The following is an 18,025-nucleotide window of genomic DNA, read 5'->3' as shown; positions in this document are numbered from 1 at the left end:
ATTAAAATAAAGCGTCATTCCTAACAACATTTATAACAATTATGCTATATTCCTTTGGCAATCGATATACCCCTCTTATTGAGCCCGTTATTCCGTCAATGTCTCGTATGTATGTGTGTGTGTGTGAATTAATGCGTGTATGTATGTGTTTATGCATGTATGTTTGTACGTAAGTGTCAGTTAGTAAATTTAATGTGCTTCACTTGAAAATTAATGAAGGTCACCTTACGTTAATTTGATGACAGCTTTCTTGCGTTTTCGTTAACAATTTGTCAAAACTATATATAGTATTACTCAAAACATGATTCCTTTCGTCAAACTAAGCCAACCTTCATGAAAGGCCTATAGTACAGGTTAATGAGTTGATTAGTCAATATTAAATTATATTCGCCATATTTCGACTACAACCATACGGACCGTTCTTGTTCATATCAATATTTAACCACATTCGAAAACTGATTTGGAAGAAAACCAACCGTATAGATCTTGATTCCATGTTAAGTATATTAATGACTAATGTATTCTGCAGTAGAATCATATCACCTTTACTGTGATTATGACACGTTCTTCCAACGATACTAGAATAAATGCAAACCTACATCCTCCATATGGCGGTAAAGACTCGACGTGCTAATGGGCTGTTTGCTAGTTGCTTAGTTGGTATAGAGCAAAAGTTGCTGTCTATGTACACTTATTGATGTGAGCAGTCTTGTTTACGATATCTCGGACAGTGAAAGAAAGTATTAAATGTTCCCAACACGGAAATATTGTCCAAGAATAGACCGTGGAAGTGATGCTACCATTCACTAGTATTAAAGATGGACATTGTGTTGGGCGAGAAACTAATAATTATATAACCATGTGTGTTAAATGATGTGCTATAGGACGTAATGTAGTCTATAATATATATGCTATGGAGGTCGTCAGTACGTAGGCCCTAGTCTCCAAGTGTTAGCAGGTTTAAGTTGGTGATTCGTTCACAAGAAACATTTTTATATAATTCGTTACCCCGGATGGTTAGTCTAATCCAAGAATCCAAGAAGAAACTTCTGGTTTCTATCCCAGCAAACACAAAAACGTTTTTAAAACGTTATTAAAACTTTCGTCTTTTGTTTTGATAACGCTATTTGTGGTGTAATAAATATGTCACGAAAACGTTTTCAGGCTATTATTTCAAAACATTTTTTCGTTAAACCCTTAATATAACATTAATATCTCATAAAAACGTTATGCCGACGTTTTTATAACACCACAATTAACGTTATAAAAACATATTTTAGAGGCTCTTTTAAAAATGTTATGATAACGTTTTGTGTTTTCTGGGATTTTAGCTTCTCCCTACTTCGGGGGCTCACATTAAGATAACACATATAAACAATGTTGTTTCTGAATTCGGAATATCAGGTTTTCTGGAATTTTATGATTCTTTACTAAACACAAGATCGCCTATACCTCTTTTTAATAATGCGTCATGCTTACATAAAAGTAAAATTAAAAATAGCTTTCAAAAGAGGAACTGTATTACAAACGGAATAAACAAGAATTGTTCTGTTTTGACTATTCAGTACATTTCAGTTAGTCATGTGATTGAAGTGCATCATTGCCAATAACATAAACTTCCATGGTATGCATAAAATAGTAGTTTCGGTTTATATAAACAACATGACCTTTCTATAATCAGGTCAACTACCTATTATCACAAAAAAAGGATTAATTGTATCGAATATACCTGAAAGAAGATGCTTTTCCATGTACAAAAGAATACACAGTTTCCTTTCGCGTATAGCCTATATCTATATGTGCTATATATATATATGGATATTTCCTAACTGGAGATGTGGATAACTGTGTGGGTAATTATAACGTATGGTGTATATGAGTTATTCGCATGTAGTGGTTAACAGTGGCGGAGAAACAGGGGGGGTTGGGGGGTTTTAACCCCCCCCCCCACTTTTTGAAGAGGGGGGGTTGGCCCACACAATCAACCCCCCTAGTTTTTGCCAGTAATGTTCTGTTATAGCCTATGTTATGTGCTCCAAATGGCATAATAAATCAATTATTAAATTTGAAATTGTTAAAGTCATTTCAACCTTTTACCTGGTAGGCTACATCAACAATTAACGACCGAAAACCGAGTTAGAATTGACCCACACATTATTTCTAGCCCCTTTCCCCCACCTTGCGCATTGGAACTTGTAGCTCATAGCACTAACTTCACCCCACAACAGACATACACAAAATAACGTTTTGTTGCTGTTGAATAGCTTTGGAACTGTATACACTTGCAAACTTCAACGAGGTGAAGGAAGGAAAAGAAAAAGAAGAAAGAGAGAAAAGGAGAAAAGGATGGAGTAGAAAATACGGCAAGAAAACGGGAAGAGAAAGAGGAACAGTGACAAAATTATTCGAATTTGTAAAGCAAACAGCAGATATCACATCATATCAGTGAGCATGAAAATGGCGTTCCACGATAAACAGCCTGCAAACCTTGGGCGCAGATCCTGGTGAGGACAGCGGGACGCGTCCCCACCAACTTTTTCAGTAGTGGGGACATGATATACCGTGTCCCCACCAATTTGTCTTGACCAATAGCTGCATTTCAAGTTCCCCTGTATTGAACTTTGGCGCAGTTTGATCCAGCATTGTGCAAATGACATACAGCAGTTCTCATTTTATTGTATTTTATCCACAGTTGTTAAATATAGGACGGAAATCGCATTTGCGGCAGTCTATATTTGTATTCTGGGAGAGGACCCCAGACCCATCGTATATACAAAAGTCTACTTGGATTATTTGTCCCCTGATGTTCTTTCTGCAGACGCCCATGTATTTCCCCAAACTAAATTTCTAAGCCATGAGATCTAAAACTTAAGGAGGTTTAGGAGCATCATTAGGTCTGGGAAGTGTTATTTCCGGCGATCTGGGAGGTATATTTGCCCAAAAAAATCGTACGCTACGCGCGAACCCATGGTCGCGCTCCGCTTAGATAGTGTCATAGAACAGACACGCATCCCCACCATTATCCAAGACTGATCTGCGCCCATGCTCAAAACTGTCGATGTGTGTAGTGTTCGGTTTCGGAAATATCTGGTATATTTTTATTTCCTTCAACGAAATTTTTTAGTTGCCGTCTGAATTTTCGAAAATTCCCTAACCAACATTCTTCATCATACTTCATCATACTCGTGCAATTTTGACCCGTCTGTTAGGGTTTGAAAGAGGTTTTTCTATATCGGTTGTCCATAGATGATATTTTGTGCAACATTATGGGTATGTTTTGAAGTGAATTTATTCACGAGAATTGTGAATTTTCAAATTCTGATCAGTGGGGCTGACGGATATTGTGGGCCGCGATGAAGAATCACCTACAAAGCAATGATCCACAGGATATGTGATGAAGTCGAACATGATGTGTGACTGGTGACAATCTTCAAAAAGGTTATAGATGAGAAAAAAGGTATTTGGAAAAAACTTGGTTCTCAGGCAAAAGTGTACATATGGTTGGTCAGTTTCAAGCCCGAGAAGTGCCATTTCCGGTGATCTGGGGTACCAAAACCAGAAATTTGCTTGTACGCTGCGCGCCAACCAATGGTGGCGCTCCGCTTAAATAGTAATACGCGCCCCCCGGGTTAGAAAATCCTGCATACGCCACTGGTTAAATGCAGCTTCTCAAGGCCTGGGCAGTGCCATTTACTGCAATCTGGGAGGCAATATTTGCCAAAAAATTCTTGTGCACTTCGCGCCAACTTATGGTGGCGCTCCACTTAGATAGTGAGCCAGCAGTTATGACTTTTTATTTCAGCAATGGCCTGCAACCCCCCCCCCCCCCACTTCTGACAAGAAATCTCCGCCACTGGTGGTTAATGGTATGATCGTTACTCCCCACCCAAACACCCCCACCCCTCGTCCATCCCCTGAACCTGCATAAAGGACGTATGGTTTTGTTATAGCGTATAAACCCTGAAATAAGTCAAAACCACACTTATATTTTCAGGTCCGTAAAGTATTCAAAATGGTCCATAAGTGAAGCATTTGTGTACTTTTTGTGTACTTTCTGTATTAGTGTCAAGTTTTATTCGCGATGAACTTAAATGCATGCAGAAAAGTAAATCTAGGCCTACACAATATAGGAAAAATTTATATGGTGATGATATATGCTATCAGGACCAGTATGTTGTGGCTAACCCTACATTCAACTATAATCCAACTTTAAAAAAGAAAGATCACACATTAAAATGTAATTAGAAACATTCCAATTTAAATCCAAGTTTAATCAATGATTTCATTTGAATCCAACAACTTTTGCCACCAACATACTTTAGAAAGAATTGAAAGGCAAACTTGAACCAAAAATGATTAGGCCTAACTGAAACAAACAAAAACGGGGAAAAGCATTGTAAAGATTGTGTATATTTGTAATAGTTGCGTAATGTATTGTAACACACAAAGTCAAGTATAAAGTAAATGGGTTATTAAAAGTCGTACAAAGATACTGTACGACTACATCCGAAATTTGAAAACGTTTATAAGCGTAATGATGTCAAAGCTAACAGTGAGGTTGGATTTCTTTGTTAAATTGTCTGTGAACGTTCTTATCTAGTGATGGTAAAATGAAATCCTGATCACTGAAGGGCAACTAAAATGTCGACATTTCTGAAGGCGTGAATATCCTGTGTTAGTCAGGCATGACCTGTAAAATGCAGCCGGCATTCGGATCACACGTGACCAAATCGCAAGGCTTAAAGGAGGTCTCTATTGTCCTACCACCCAAACCCTCCCCCCCCCCACCCCGCCCCAAATGTGCTAGAATGGAGATATATAATGGTATTTTATGATACCAACTTTCAGAACTGCATAACTGCCTATACCGCTGAGCATTTTACCTCAATGAAACATTTAATTGTCTGATTTAAGACTTTTACTTACACAAGACTTGCAATAATATGGAGGATCAGATGCCTGCAAAATGTGCAACTAATTTACAACAGTAAGCAATTTCCTTTAAAAATGGTATATGAACAACATTTTTGGATTTGTTTGTGTGTGTGTGGGGGGGGGGGGGATGGAGAAACACATGCAATTCTTTGTACGTGAAATATCCAAAAAGCCTTTATGACTATCTCCCATTGCTACATTAGACAGTTGGTGTCATTTCTAAAGTATACACTTCAAGAATACTAAACATGGTTACTCTCTCAAGAGAAATTTCAACTCTCTTATCCAATAGGTCTCAAAACAAAACTCATAATTTGTGACATAACTTACGTTTACAAAACGACTTGACACGACAAAACGCACACATCCAGTATACACTCGCTTGCTGGATTGTCTGTCGAGAACGGGTTCTCGCAATTCCAACTTTGACGATGCCGGCCATTTATATCCTTGCATATAGCTATATCTGTAAAGCGTGTTGATAAGAATCTCCATTCGTTTTCGTATACGTTAGACCGATCGTATACGTGTTTAGGTTCATATTGGTTACTACCTATAACCAGAATGCAAAATGCATTGAGGTTTCGATGACTTTAATGCACTAGACTTCTGCTTGTTAGTATAACCAGAACTAGCTGTTACAATAACACTATGACATGCTAACACAGGTCAGTCTACTGTACGTGGTTATACACACCTCCATCAAAAGCAATAGGGTTCTTGTACTCAATGTTATGAATCCACACACCAAGTATTACAAAACCAGACCAAATCTCTTAATAACTTTGCACATTAGGGTTGCAGAGGAGTCCACTTATGGACAAGTTAGATTGGAATATGCCCACGAAACTTCAAAGAATCAACTTGAAAGAAGCTAATACAGGTCACTGGGGGTCAACCTGAGGTCAAAGGTCACCCAAATGCAGTTCGACCATTGTATTACAATAGCGTAACTCTCAACCCTGTCAGTGGTAGTTTCACAAGTTATCGGGAAAAAACACATTTTGACCCATAAATGACCTTTGGTGACCTTGGATCACATCACGGTTATTTTGGAAAATGTGTCCCTACTTCATTCACAACTTGTCCTAATATACCAGCCATGTCAGACTTCGTGACTAGAAGTTGTTGCAAAAATTAGCATAAGTTGGGAGTTTTTGGCACATAATCAACCTTGAATGACCTTGGATGACCTAATGGTTTTTATCAAAAATGTTCCTCTTGATGATGTGCACTCTGTCCTAAAATCTCAACCTTGATGGACATTTGGTTCTCACGTTATTGCAAAAATACTAGTTTTTGACCCCTAATTGACCTTTGTTGACCTTGGACCATATTACCGTTATGTTTTGAAATGATCCCTTACCCCATTCACAACTAGTCCCAAAATATCAACCATGTCGGACCCGTCAATGGTAGTTTCAAAAGTTATTGAGAAAAAAAAACACAATTTGACCCATAAATGACCTTTGGTGACCTTGGATCACATCACGGTTATTTTTGAAAATGCGTCCCTACTCCATTCACTACTTGTCCTAATATACCAGCCATGTCAGACTTCGTGACTAGAAGTTGTTGCAAAAATTAGCATAAGTTGGGAGTTTTTTGCACATACTCAACCTTGAATGACCTTGAATGACCTAATGGTTTTTATCAAAAATTTTCCCCTTGATGATGTGCACTCTGTCCTAAATTCCCAACCTTGAGGGACATTTGGTTCTCACGTTATTGCAAAAATACTAGTTTTTGACCCCTAATTGACCTTTGTTGACCTTGGATCATATTACCGTTATGTTTTGAAATGATCCCTTACCCCATTCACAGCTAGTCCCAAAATATCAACCATGTCGGACCCTGTCAGTGGTAGTTTCACAAGTTATTGAGGAAAAAAACACATTTTGACCCATAAATGACCTTTGGTGACCTTGGATCACATCACGGTTATCTTTGAAAATGTGTCCCTACTCCATTCACAACTTGTCCTAATGTACCAGCCATGTCAGACTTCGTGACTAGAAGTTGTTGCAAAAATTAGCATAAGTTGGGAGTTTTTTGCACATAATCAACCTTGAATGACCCTGGATGACCTGATGGTTTTTATCAAAAATGTTTCTCTTGATGAGGTGCACTCTGTCCTAAAATTTGTTTGACCTACAATGTACACACATAATGTTATTGCTAGAAATGTATCAAAACCAACCTTTGGCCCCTCATAACTTGAGAACTGGGTGTCCGATTGAAGCGGGTGTTGGTTTCCCATATTCAGCACAAAAAGCTCTATCATATGTCAACAATTTTTTAAACTTATCTTTGTTCTGTTTTGTTTTGCCCCGTATCTCCTAAAATGAGCATATTTTTTAAGATTTGACCTTTGACCTTTTGACCTTTCAGTCAGATGTAGTTTGACACGCTGATTCCAAAAAGCAACATGACAAGTCTGTGCGACCATCCTAACTGTACTTATTAAAAAACAAAAACATTGACCTCTGATAACTTCGCACACGAAGGTCGCACAGGGGTCAACTATGGACCATTTTGATCGGAAGGTACCTTTGAGATCCGATTATGGCCACGAAAATTCAAATAACCCAAAAAATTGATAAAGGTCACCGGAGGTCAACCTGAGGTCAAAGGTCACCTAGATGCGGGTCGACTCCCTGATTACAATAGCGTAACTCCCAACCTTCACGAACATTTGGTTCTCAAGTTATTGCAAAAATACTAGTTTTTGACCCCTGATTGACCTTTGTTGACCTTGGATCACATGACCGTTATGTTTTGAAATGATCCCTTACCCGATTCACAACTGGTCCCAAAATATCAACCATGTCGGATCCTGTCAATGGGAGTTATTGCTTGTTTTAATATTTTGGTTTTTGGCCTCTAACTGACCTTTGGTGACCTTCACAGGCAACACAAAAAATAGGGCACATCTACTCAATGTGGTACTCATATACACCAAATATTAGATTGGTCCAAGCTTCCCTACTTGAGATACCGTGTTTACAAGCCAGGCGTCACACACACACACACACACATACATACATACATACACACACTCTCCGCCTGCATGAATGCATAGGTTACGATTTCATCGAAACCAATAATAGTAATAATAATAATAATAATACGGTTGACATGCCATTTAGTACACTATACTAAATGACTCAATTCTCAATTCACTAAGATTGATTCTCCAATCTCTTTCTTTCCTTCCTCCTCAGTTTTCTGCGATGATGTTGGGGTTCTTCATCATGATCATTGCCGGGTGTGTTCAAGTGGGAGGTGTCGGAAAAGTGTGGCAACTAGCGGCCGAAGGTAACCGGACACGGGTACTCGATTTCCGAATCGATCCGAGGATTCGACACACATTTTTCACTCTTGTAATTGGTGGAACTTTCCAGGTGGTTTTTAATTGCGGGTGTAATCAACTAATTGTTCAAAGATTTCTGAGTTGTAGCAGTGAAAAGAATGCGAAGATAGCGGCCTGGTTGGGTGTAGGCCTGATAGGATTCACACAAATTATCGCTGTGGTAACAGGCATTGTCATGTATGCGTTCTACGCTCACTGCGATCCTTTGACAACAGAGAGAATCACCAAACAAGATCAGTTGATTCCGTTGTTTATAGTGGACCTTGTTGGCAACGTACCCGGTATGTCCGGTCTGTTAGTGTCCTGTGCTTTCAGCGCTTCACTAAGCTCTGTGTCGTCTGGAATGAACGCTCTAGCGGCTATCGCAGCCGAGGATTTTATCAAACCGAACTTCAAGGATATAGATGACAAGAAATTGACGATTATCACCAAATTCTTTTCCGCCGGTTGTGGGTTATTCGGAATTGTGTTAGCTTTCATCGCCTCCGTAATGGGGGACATCTTGAACAGCACGCTTCTCCTAATGGGTATTGTGAGTGGGCCTGTTCTCGGAGTGTTCACCCTTGGTGTGTTTTTCCCCTGGAGTACTTCCAAGGGGGTCCTTACTGGACTTTTTGTAGGGTCCATCTGTGGTATTGGGTATGCTGTGGGTATACAAAGGAACCCAAGCCCGACCTTCGAGCCTCCTCTCTTTATTGACGGCTGTTCGGCCGGTGACGTCACAACCATAAATCCCTACACCAGTTACATGAACGAACTGAATATGACTTCAATGGAGCATATCGTGCAACCGACAGATGCGCCCTTCATAGCCGGTGAGGTATCTGGCTATAATTTTTACTCTCTATCATATTTATACATCAGTTTTATGGCTTGGTTTATTTGCATGGTCGTTGGTCTGGCGGTCAGTTTCCTGACCGGTGCTAATGACCCACTGACGGTTGACTCGGAATTGCTCAGCCCATTCTGGGAATCTTTCTGTTGTTGTTTACCGGATAAATTAAGAGGGAAAGATATTCGAATCAGAAACGTCAATCTAAGTCAGTCTGCTTTGTACGTTCGAAGAACAAGTCCCAAAGATCAGAACGACAAATTTGAATTTGAGAACGAAGAAAAGCCGAAGAGTACTCCAATTGAGGAAAACGTTTAAAGTAATTTAATATCTTCAGTATTAGTAGGAGTGTACACTACAGAGATGTTGAGAGAGTACGGCGACGTGGAAGCCGTGCAGCGATGCTGAATTGATAGTCGCAGACATCCAGGCTGACGTACACGACGGTCATTTGATAATATCGAGAAGGATGACGATATGACGAAAACGATGCACGATGCCTCCGCATTCGTACGATGAGCACATGTAACCTATAGGTGAAACCGTCGGGGTCGACTCCGACCAGTCATACAACAAGACCCGGTCAGCTGTGCAAACAGTGAACACATGCCGAGAAGTAATGTAGTGAAGATGACTACATCAATATGTTACCATAACAACATCAAACGGTTACCATAACAAACAAATGACGACACCTAATATCAATGACTTCAAATGTAGTAATCACTCTGACGTAACTATATAAGATGTACAAAGACATTAGCTACCGAAAGTTGTGAATGTTTCATACGAAACGCACTCACACCCATGTACAGGTGAACTGTATTGAGTTTGGGGAACTACAAATGTGAAAGCTGAGAGTTTCTGAATTATGCTTTACTGGGATGAGCGAATTGGTGGGGTGGGGTGGGGGTGGGGCGGGGGATCTTAATCTGCAAATCATTCCCATATATTGAGGAAGATCAAAATGCATGGGAAAAGCATGAGCGAGTGATACAATTGTCTAAACGCAGTCTCAAAGTTTAATTATGTGTCCCAAGTTTAATATATATGACGTAACATTATAAGCGACCTGTATCTAACTTGGTTGGTCTTGGTAAAGGTTAAATGTCATTCATGGCCAACTTCAAACTTTTGTAACACTTATCATGTGCTAACTGTGGAGCCCGTCGGTGCTTTTGTATATATAAACAGTTAATGCCATTCTTCCACGGGTTGTGTTAATGGTGATTAAACCAGGTAGTTATAATTAAACAACTCCCGGATGACACTATAGACGAGAGTTATCCACTCAGGTTGTTATCGTTTAAACAGTGCTCACTGGCGTGACCCAATTATGTTTAAAAGTTCCTTCCCATATGGGAACCATATATGTAAATAAGACCAAGGAATTTTTTTAAACAACTCCCTCTCTGATATAGCCAAATATTCAAGTATAGAGACAAAGAAGAAAAAATAACATCAGCTCTGTTTTCTAGGACAAAAGGTTTAAGGTCGGTTGAGTTTAATCAACGTCCAAATAAACACGTAATTCTATGCATCTGTTGGATAATTCAATCCAAAATCACAATGTAAACAAAGAGGCTTGATTTCACTGTACCCCTTCTGAGATATCTAGACGCTGAAAGGTTCACTCTTCCATTCCTTCTTGTTCTATGCTGAGATAATCACGACATCTTGGCAAAGAAATAAATTGCTTTCATAAAAGTAGTCGGATTTCAATATATTATAACTCAGAAATGAGAAAATGAGTATAATTACGGTTGACATCTAAGATAACCGCCTTATATTGGCCCCGTGAGAAATATCTTGGGATTAACAAAACCCACCAATACTTATGGAATAGAACATAGGAACCCGGGGAAAAAATATTTGATTGTTAATGCACCATATATATATGAATCAACGTTTGTTTAAATGTCACGTAAATATACGGAGTTTTATAAGCGCCATTCGAATGCATGATTCCTAAGGAAACAGCTTAAGAATACGATGTAAAATATGTTAAAGAGTCGGATTCGTTGGTTACGTTACCGTACTCCACTGTTAACTTTTAAATTATAGAACCAAATATTGAACAAGTTAGCCTATAGATAGCACTGTATAGCACATGTACATCTCAGATCTATTTATGTTTGGTCTGTAGATGCAAATATAAGGACAAGAATATCCATTGAGAAATTTAGCAATCGATTTATGTAAATATTTTATTTTGAAAAATTCAAATAATTATTCTGAAAGTAGCATGATATAACTTATAAATATGATTATTAATGTCGACTATAGATTAAAGACTACTATGAATTTAAGTAACATATTTTTAATATTTAAAATAGATACTATATTTCACGCAGAGGCGTACGACGGTGTTTCTGATTGGAGGTAGCCTACATTGTTGTTGACTGGGGGTGTAGGGGGTCACCATAGGGACAGAGCCCTGGTGGAGGTACAAGGGACCTTGTAATGTATATCACTCTTTCTTCCTCCTCGCCTTTTTTTCTTTCTTGCAAATTGAAAGAGACAGTCACCCCCCCCCCTCCGCCTACCCCCTCTATACCGCGACTCCTGTTTCATATACAATGAACGACCACACTGGTACTGGAGATGAGAATGGGTTACGGTACAGTTTCCGTTTGTACAGAGTTTACCAAGTATAAATATTCATCCAAGGCTTTGTTTCTGAAAACTGGTTTTGAATTGGTTGGTAGTACTAGTAATAGTGAAATATATAAATATATATATACATATCTTTAAAGAAAAACGACATGAAAGGAACATGTATTATAAGTAAATTTGCCCGTTTTGAAACAGTATTATAGCTATCATGTTCCTGTTTTTCTTAACATGACATTAGCCAAGGAAAATAGATATATCATTACGACTATATAAGTGAAAATAATTTTGTTTAGTTTCATTTATCTGCCCCCTATTTTCCAACTCGACATCTCTCTTTCTCTCTCTCTGTTGTAACTTCGCAACTGGAACCGGATACATATATTTATATGGGTTAAAGTTCACAACACGTAACCTTGATATTCTTTATCATCCGAGTGACCCATGTTTCCAAGAGATCACATTCAGCGTCTACTTACCACAGGTACAAAAGTAAACCACCTTGCCGGGACACGTACAAACTTGTGGGTTTTAGGAAGAAGATGAAACACCTGCTGATTACCGCAATGTTCATTTTCCTGGTAGAGAAAAGATTTTCCAAAGCTAACTCAAAATATTGAACTTATTACTCAGACAAAAAAAGATGCATTGTCTTTATGATCAACAATGTTTATGTTCAAATGCCAAACATGAAGAAAGACGTTTCACCACTAGTGGCACTACAGGCTACAAACGTACCCCCCCCCCCTCCCCTCTCCCTCCTCCGCCACACACACGCACCCATTGTGGATCACTTTAATCCTCCCAACTTTGTGCCTGCACCATGTATATAAATCTTCACAAGTTATCGGAGACGAATATATATGCCCTTCCTTAAATTGTCGTAATCACAAAACTTTCCTAGGTATATCGTGCTATAATTGGAACCAATGAAGCAGATCTTTAAGTGTTTATTGGCAGCACTGTATAATGAGTCCCTCTTATAACCTCACTGATGCATAGTGTCGTCTGCTCTGCTGTACTGCTTTATTTGCAAACTTAATTCAGACGTGGTATGCGCCTTTAATTTTTATTACCGGACTTCAGAATACTACTTTCAAAGTATGAATTTCAGTAAAATATAGTAAAAATTGGAGCGTTGTAGACATTTATATCGAGATCGTGAACAGTGCCACGAATACGACGAAAAGTTAATTGAGGGCAGTAGGTCACATTGTAAATCGAGAAAACAATTTTTCACATTACAATTTCAGGGAATTGGTTCGAATATACAGAGTTCGGAGCATAGCTCAGCCGGCTTTCAGTATTCGCTTTCTTTGAGTGAAGATTACCGAATCTCACCCTCAACACCATCACCACCCTCTTTCATACCCCGCCCTCATCCTGTCCTTTGCCCTCATATACCTATGGCAAGCCGTTTTAACATTTACCTCTCTATTCTACTTAAGTAGAATTAATTCCACTTAAGTAGAATACAATTAAGCTTAAGTGAAATGAATTGCACTTAAGTAGAATACAATTAAGCTTAAGTAAAATGAATTGCACTTAAGTAGAAGTGCATTGTACTTAAGTTTAATTGTATTCCACTTAAGTAATATTACCACTTTCTTTTAAGCTTAAGTTAAATTCAATTTCACTTAAGCTTAATTGTATTCTACTTAAGTAAAATACAATTCTACTTAAGTAAAATTTAATTTAGCTTAAGTAAAAGTGTCATTCTTTTTCACTTAAGCTAAATGCATTTACTTAAGTAAAATTGTATTTTACTTAAGTAGAATACAATTAAGCTTAAGTGAAATTGAATTTAACTTAAGCTAAATTGTATTCTACTTAAGTAGAATTGTATTTTAATTAAGTAGAATACAATTGCATTTTACTTAAGTAAAATTCAATTCTACTTAAGTAAAATACAATTTAGCTTAAGTGGAATTGAAGGATATGGCAAGCCGTTATAACATTTACCTCGTGCGGAGGAGTGGTTGGTCTGCGGGCAATGTTTACATGGTACCATGCCTTGTGGTACTTCTACTACTAGTACCACTGATTGGTGGTATGTCGTGTTGTAGTCGTTCCCTTGCCCTCAAAAGTGTTTTTCCAACTGCATCAGCAACAGTTTGCAACGATTTATTGGCTGGCTGCATTTACCAAATGTCTAACGTTCAGACTCAGTGATAAACAAAGCTTTGCTTCATTTGCTAAGTATGGTGTTATGTTCGTATATACACAACGAAAGCTGGATAAGTATCGCAGAATGGGGGAATGGCCGCAAATGGTTACGTAACTAGTACGTCTTGAACGTAACTCTATAGGTCTCGCATCACAATTAATTGTTCCATTGACTTACACACTAAACTCATCACTTTCAAGACCTGCCAAAGCATAGATAGAAGTTTTCATCTGGTATATCCTAACCACCACATGCTAGCTGTGTTCTAGTGGCCTATCATGGCACTTGCAAACTTCCATATCATGACCGTTTAGATTATGAGCTAGAAGAGGAGCAAGTTTATCACACTGAACCCTTCCATATGCTCGTTCTTTTAAAAAGATTTTTAAAATGGTTTATATCACCTTCGATCCTCCCTATTTTCACACCATCTGTACTTAAAATTATGCTCTTTCATATAAAGGCAGAAAAAAACGATGACAGTAAATGATAACATGCTTAAGGAAGCTTTACGTTAGGTACTTTTACCTCTTTTCTGACAATGGTAAACCTATTGAGCGAATGAACACGTGGTGAGGTACCTAAAATAGTATACAGAGTCGGACTTCGCGGCAAGTACAGTGACGCAATGAGTAGCATATACTGATTGACCAATCACATTTTACTTAAGCTAAATTGCATTTTACTTAAGTGAAATAGAATGACCAATCACATTTTACTTAAGCGTAATTCTATTTCACTTAAGTAAAATGCAATTTAGCTTAAGTGAAATTGAAAACCCATTTTGCTTAAGTAGAATAGCATTTTACTTAAGTAGAATTGAATTTTACTTAAGCAGAATTGCATTTTACTTAAGTAGAATTGAATTTTACTTAAGCAGAATTGTATTTAACTTAAGTAGAATTGTATTTTACTTAAGTAAAATACGATGTAGATAAAAACCGTTTGAACTTAAGCTAATATGAATTCCACTTAAGTGGAATATAATTAAGCTTAAGTAAAATGCAATTCTACTTAAGTGCAATTCATTTCACTTAAGCTTAATTGTATTCTTCTTAAGTGGAATTAATTCTACTTAAGTAGAATAGAGAGGTAAATGTTAAAACGGCTTGCCATATATACCGCTACTATACGAACAACAAATTAGTCTAGACGACACCCGTGGAACACGGTAATGAAATGACGCCAGTTGTGTAGACCACGTTACTAAACATTTACGTGCATACATTTGTCAATTTCGTATTTTGTCATTACATGATACGATGGGGCCAATGATGGGGAAGGTAGTGAAATCACCCGTAAAATAATGTGAAACTGACACCCGTGACAAAGTGTCCATGGTGACACCCGGATCTGCGAGATCTGACAACTTCTGACCAGTCCCGACATCATCATCCCCCCCCCCCCTCTCCCATTACAGCTAACAGCATCCTTTACCATTAGTTTGCACTATAAACACCTACTGTGATACCCGTGCGCCATTACAGCAACATCAATTTAATCGTGGTACCTTGACCAATACGTACCACTTTGTCAACTAAGTATCCTTATTGTAGTGGTGAAGATTCAAATATTTTCACTAAGAGTCGGTTAAAAATGTAAGGTTTGAAAAACTGTAGCTGGTTTAGCCCACGTATAGTAGGTTTGGTTCATTTTACGTCCCCCAGTTGAACGTGCCCAAATTTAAGAGGGCGTTAGTCATAATCTGAATCATTGCATTTCACAACAACAATCTATTGTGATAAATCCTATTTTGCGATGGATTCTTGGGGCGTCAGCGAATGAGTATGGCGTTTGTACGTGCGTCTGAATATCGCCGTTTAAGGTAGCATACGCCCATTAAAAGCCCCATTGACTAACACACTAAATCACAAAAGTAATGTGGTCTCTAAGTCTAGATAGAAGTTCTCACTAGCTAAACACTACCCATCACTGGATAGCTGACAAGTTGGCCTTTCATGGCACCATCAATTTTCCGTATCATGACCATGTAGATATTTTGCTATCTGAGCCGGAAGTTTTCGTCACTTGTAAACAAACCTCTTCACTCAGTAGAAAACAATTTTCGTACGCTGCTCCTGGGAGGCCTAAAGGGGTCTAAAATTGCTTCAATTGACCCAATTTACTCACCACATGTACTTCCATTCATGTTCTTTAACATGCATGCCACAAAAACTAGACCATGATTGATAACATTGATAACAAAAAGATGTTCTCCTGCTGCTTTTTGGCACTTTTCCTGAAACGGGAGAACAATTGAGCGGATGTATATAGACTCTAATAGGAGTATGCCACCATATGGTTGACCGTGCGGGTTCAAAACGTCGAAACAAAACGCGTAAAATCGTGTGAACACTGTACTAAGACGATAGGTCTATTTATTATAGCACTGCTAAACCTTTAGCATACAACGAATTGAACCCGTCAAAGAACTTCACACAAATTTTATGCGTAAAGAAACATTTGTTGACATGTAAGAAAAGGTTGTTCTTCTGTTTTCTGGACGTTTTGATTGGCTGTAATCGTTACCTGTAAAGGAAATAGCTATTACGCGTCTCATGTCGACGTTATGACCAGACCGGCCAACCAAAGACGTACATGATTCTCGTACGACCATTGTCCCTACTTTTGGAAGTAACATTTAACAATTTTTTTAAATTAGTTTAAAGGTTGCTTTTCATCCCAAAACACATCAATCCGGGATATTGAGTCATGGACGTATCTGATACGTTATGTTTTGATGTGTCACGTTGTGTACGAGAACCGTGCACTTTTTTGATAAGTGTGAAAGGTCAGTTTAGGTCAACTTAGGTCATGATAGCTCAAAAGCGCCAAAAATCATAGATAGGAAAACTAACATTGCAATAGCTCGACGTCTCTGGAAAAGAATAAAATTATACCAACGACGTTTGGTTCTTGAAACATTCAGGGATCGAACATTTATCATCGAAGTAGTATTTCCATTGATTTCATGTCTCTGTTATTCCCGTGTTTTTGTCCTATATTATTAAAACAGATTAGCCCTTTTTCATGTAACATTTATTATTCCCTTTCCATACTAAATTCATAGCCACTGAAAAAAGCGATCAATAATGCAATGTTCTCTGCGATAGTAAAATATTTCAAAATTCCTCCCGGATACGTTACGGTATCTGAATTATGTATAAAACGATTTGTTAGACATATTTCGACCTTCACAGATACAATGAAAACGGCTTTATGTCAACTTAGCTGAATATATCAAATATTGACACACTATAGTAAAACAGACTTTACAACAGTTTCTCGAGAGCGCAGGCACGCACGCAGTATAGTAACGGTAGTCAATGTATCTTCTGTAGTCAAGTCGCTTGGTGTGTAGGGACTGTAGACATTTAAAGGAATGTTCCAGTGTCGGCTGACAATACCAATAAAAAAAAAAGGAAAAAAAAACAGTCATATTACTTACTATTACAAATTGTTCAAAATCTTAGACCTATATACCTACATAATTTAAAGATAGCTCTGAAACAGAGTCCCTCTTATAAATATCCAATACATCATGAGTGTGGTACAAACATATACGTAACGTACATGACTTGACGCGAATAACTTGATTTGTCACGGCCTCACGGGTATAACTTGATTTGAAAGGTTAATAAAACGACAACAGCCGATTGTTTTATATGTGTATTGTATCAATTTATAAGATACATCTGTTAACAAGGCGTAGTCTAATCATCAGGTAAGAGGTCAAATATTTTCTTCCTCTTGTTACAAAAACAAAAATTGCATTTTGATGAAATTGTTCATGTGGAGAACCTTGAAAGTGAACATTCCAAAGGCATCAGGTTTCAAGGAGATTTTAATACGGAAGTACATGCTATTGAAGAACATTTGCCGTGATGACATCACAGACTATACCCGGGAAGAATCGAGGGTATTAGCCTGCAGTCAAAAATAGGTTACAATCAATCAAGCATATCTATATTATATATAATGAGGAACAAACAATTCAGATGAAGGGGTTTCAACTCACAGTGTAGAATAATTTCCCTTTCGACATATAAGTGTCACATTGTCTGCCATGCATGGGAATAGCCCTTTAAAATAGGAAACAACTTGA

The 18,025-nt window shown here is 38.1% G+C and overlaps 1 protein-coding gene and 1 long non-coding RNA gene across 5 annotated transcripts in view; one reads left to right on the top strand and one right to left on the bottom strand.

Annotated features, from left to right (window-relative positions):
* Positions 1-12,039, top strand: part of LOC139966132 (sodium-coupled monocarboxylate transporter 1-like) — a 35,053-nt gene extending 23,014 nt beyond the window's left edge. For all 4 annotated transcript variants that reach the window (XM_071968852.1, XM_071968851.1, XM_071968853.1 and 1 more), the window contains exon 3: positions 8,160-12,039. In XM_071968852.1, the coding sequence (XP_071824953.1) occupies positions 8,160-9,458 (1,299 nt within the window). In that variant the 3' untranslated portion in view covers positions 9,459-12,039. The remainder of the gene's footprint in view (positions 1-8,159) is intronic.
* On the bottom strand, positions 11,451-17,211 carry LOC139966134 (uncharacterized). Its single transcript, XR_011792483.1, has 2 exons — positions 15,043-17,211; positions 11,451-13,157 (listed from the first exon to the last, which is right to left on the bottom strand). It is a non-coding gene; the product is annotated as an uncharacterized lncRNA (long non-coding RNA).
* Between the last annotated feature and the right edge of the window lie 814 nt (positions 17,212-18,025).

The sequence above is a fragment of the Apostichopus japonicus genome, chromosome 4, assembly GCF_037975245.1.
Source record: "Apostichopus japonicus isolate 1M-3 chromosome 4, ASM3797524v1, whole genome shotgun sequence".
NCBI classification, from domain to species: Eukaryota; Metazoa; Echinodermata; class Holothuroidea; order Aspidochirotida; family Stichopodidae; genus Apostichopus; species Apostichopus japonicus.
Note: the sequence above shows the minus strand (reverse complement) of the source record. Positions and strands in the feature narration are given on the sequence as shown.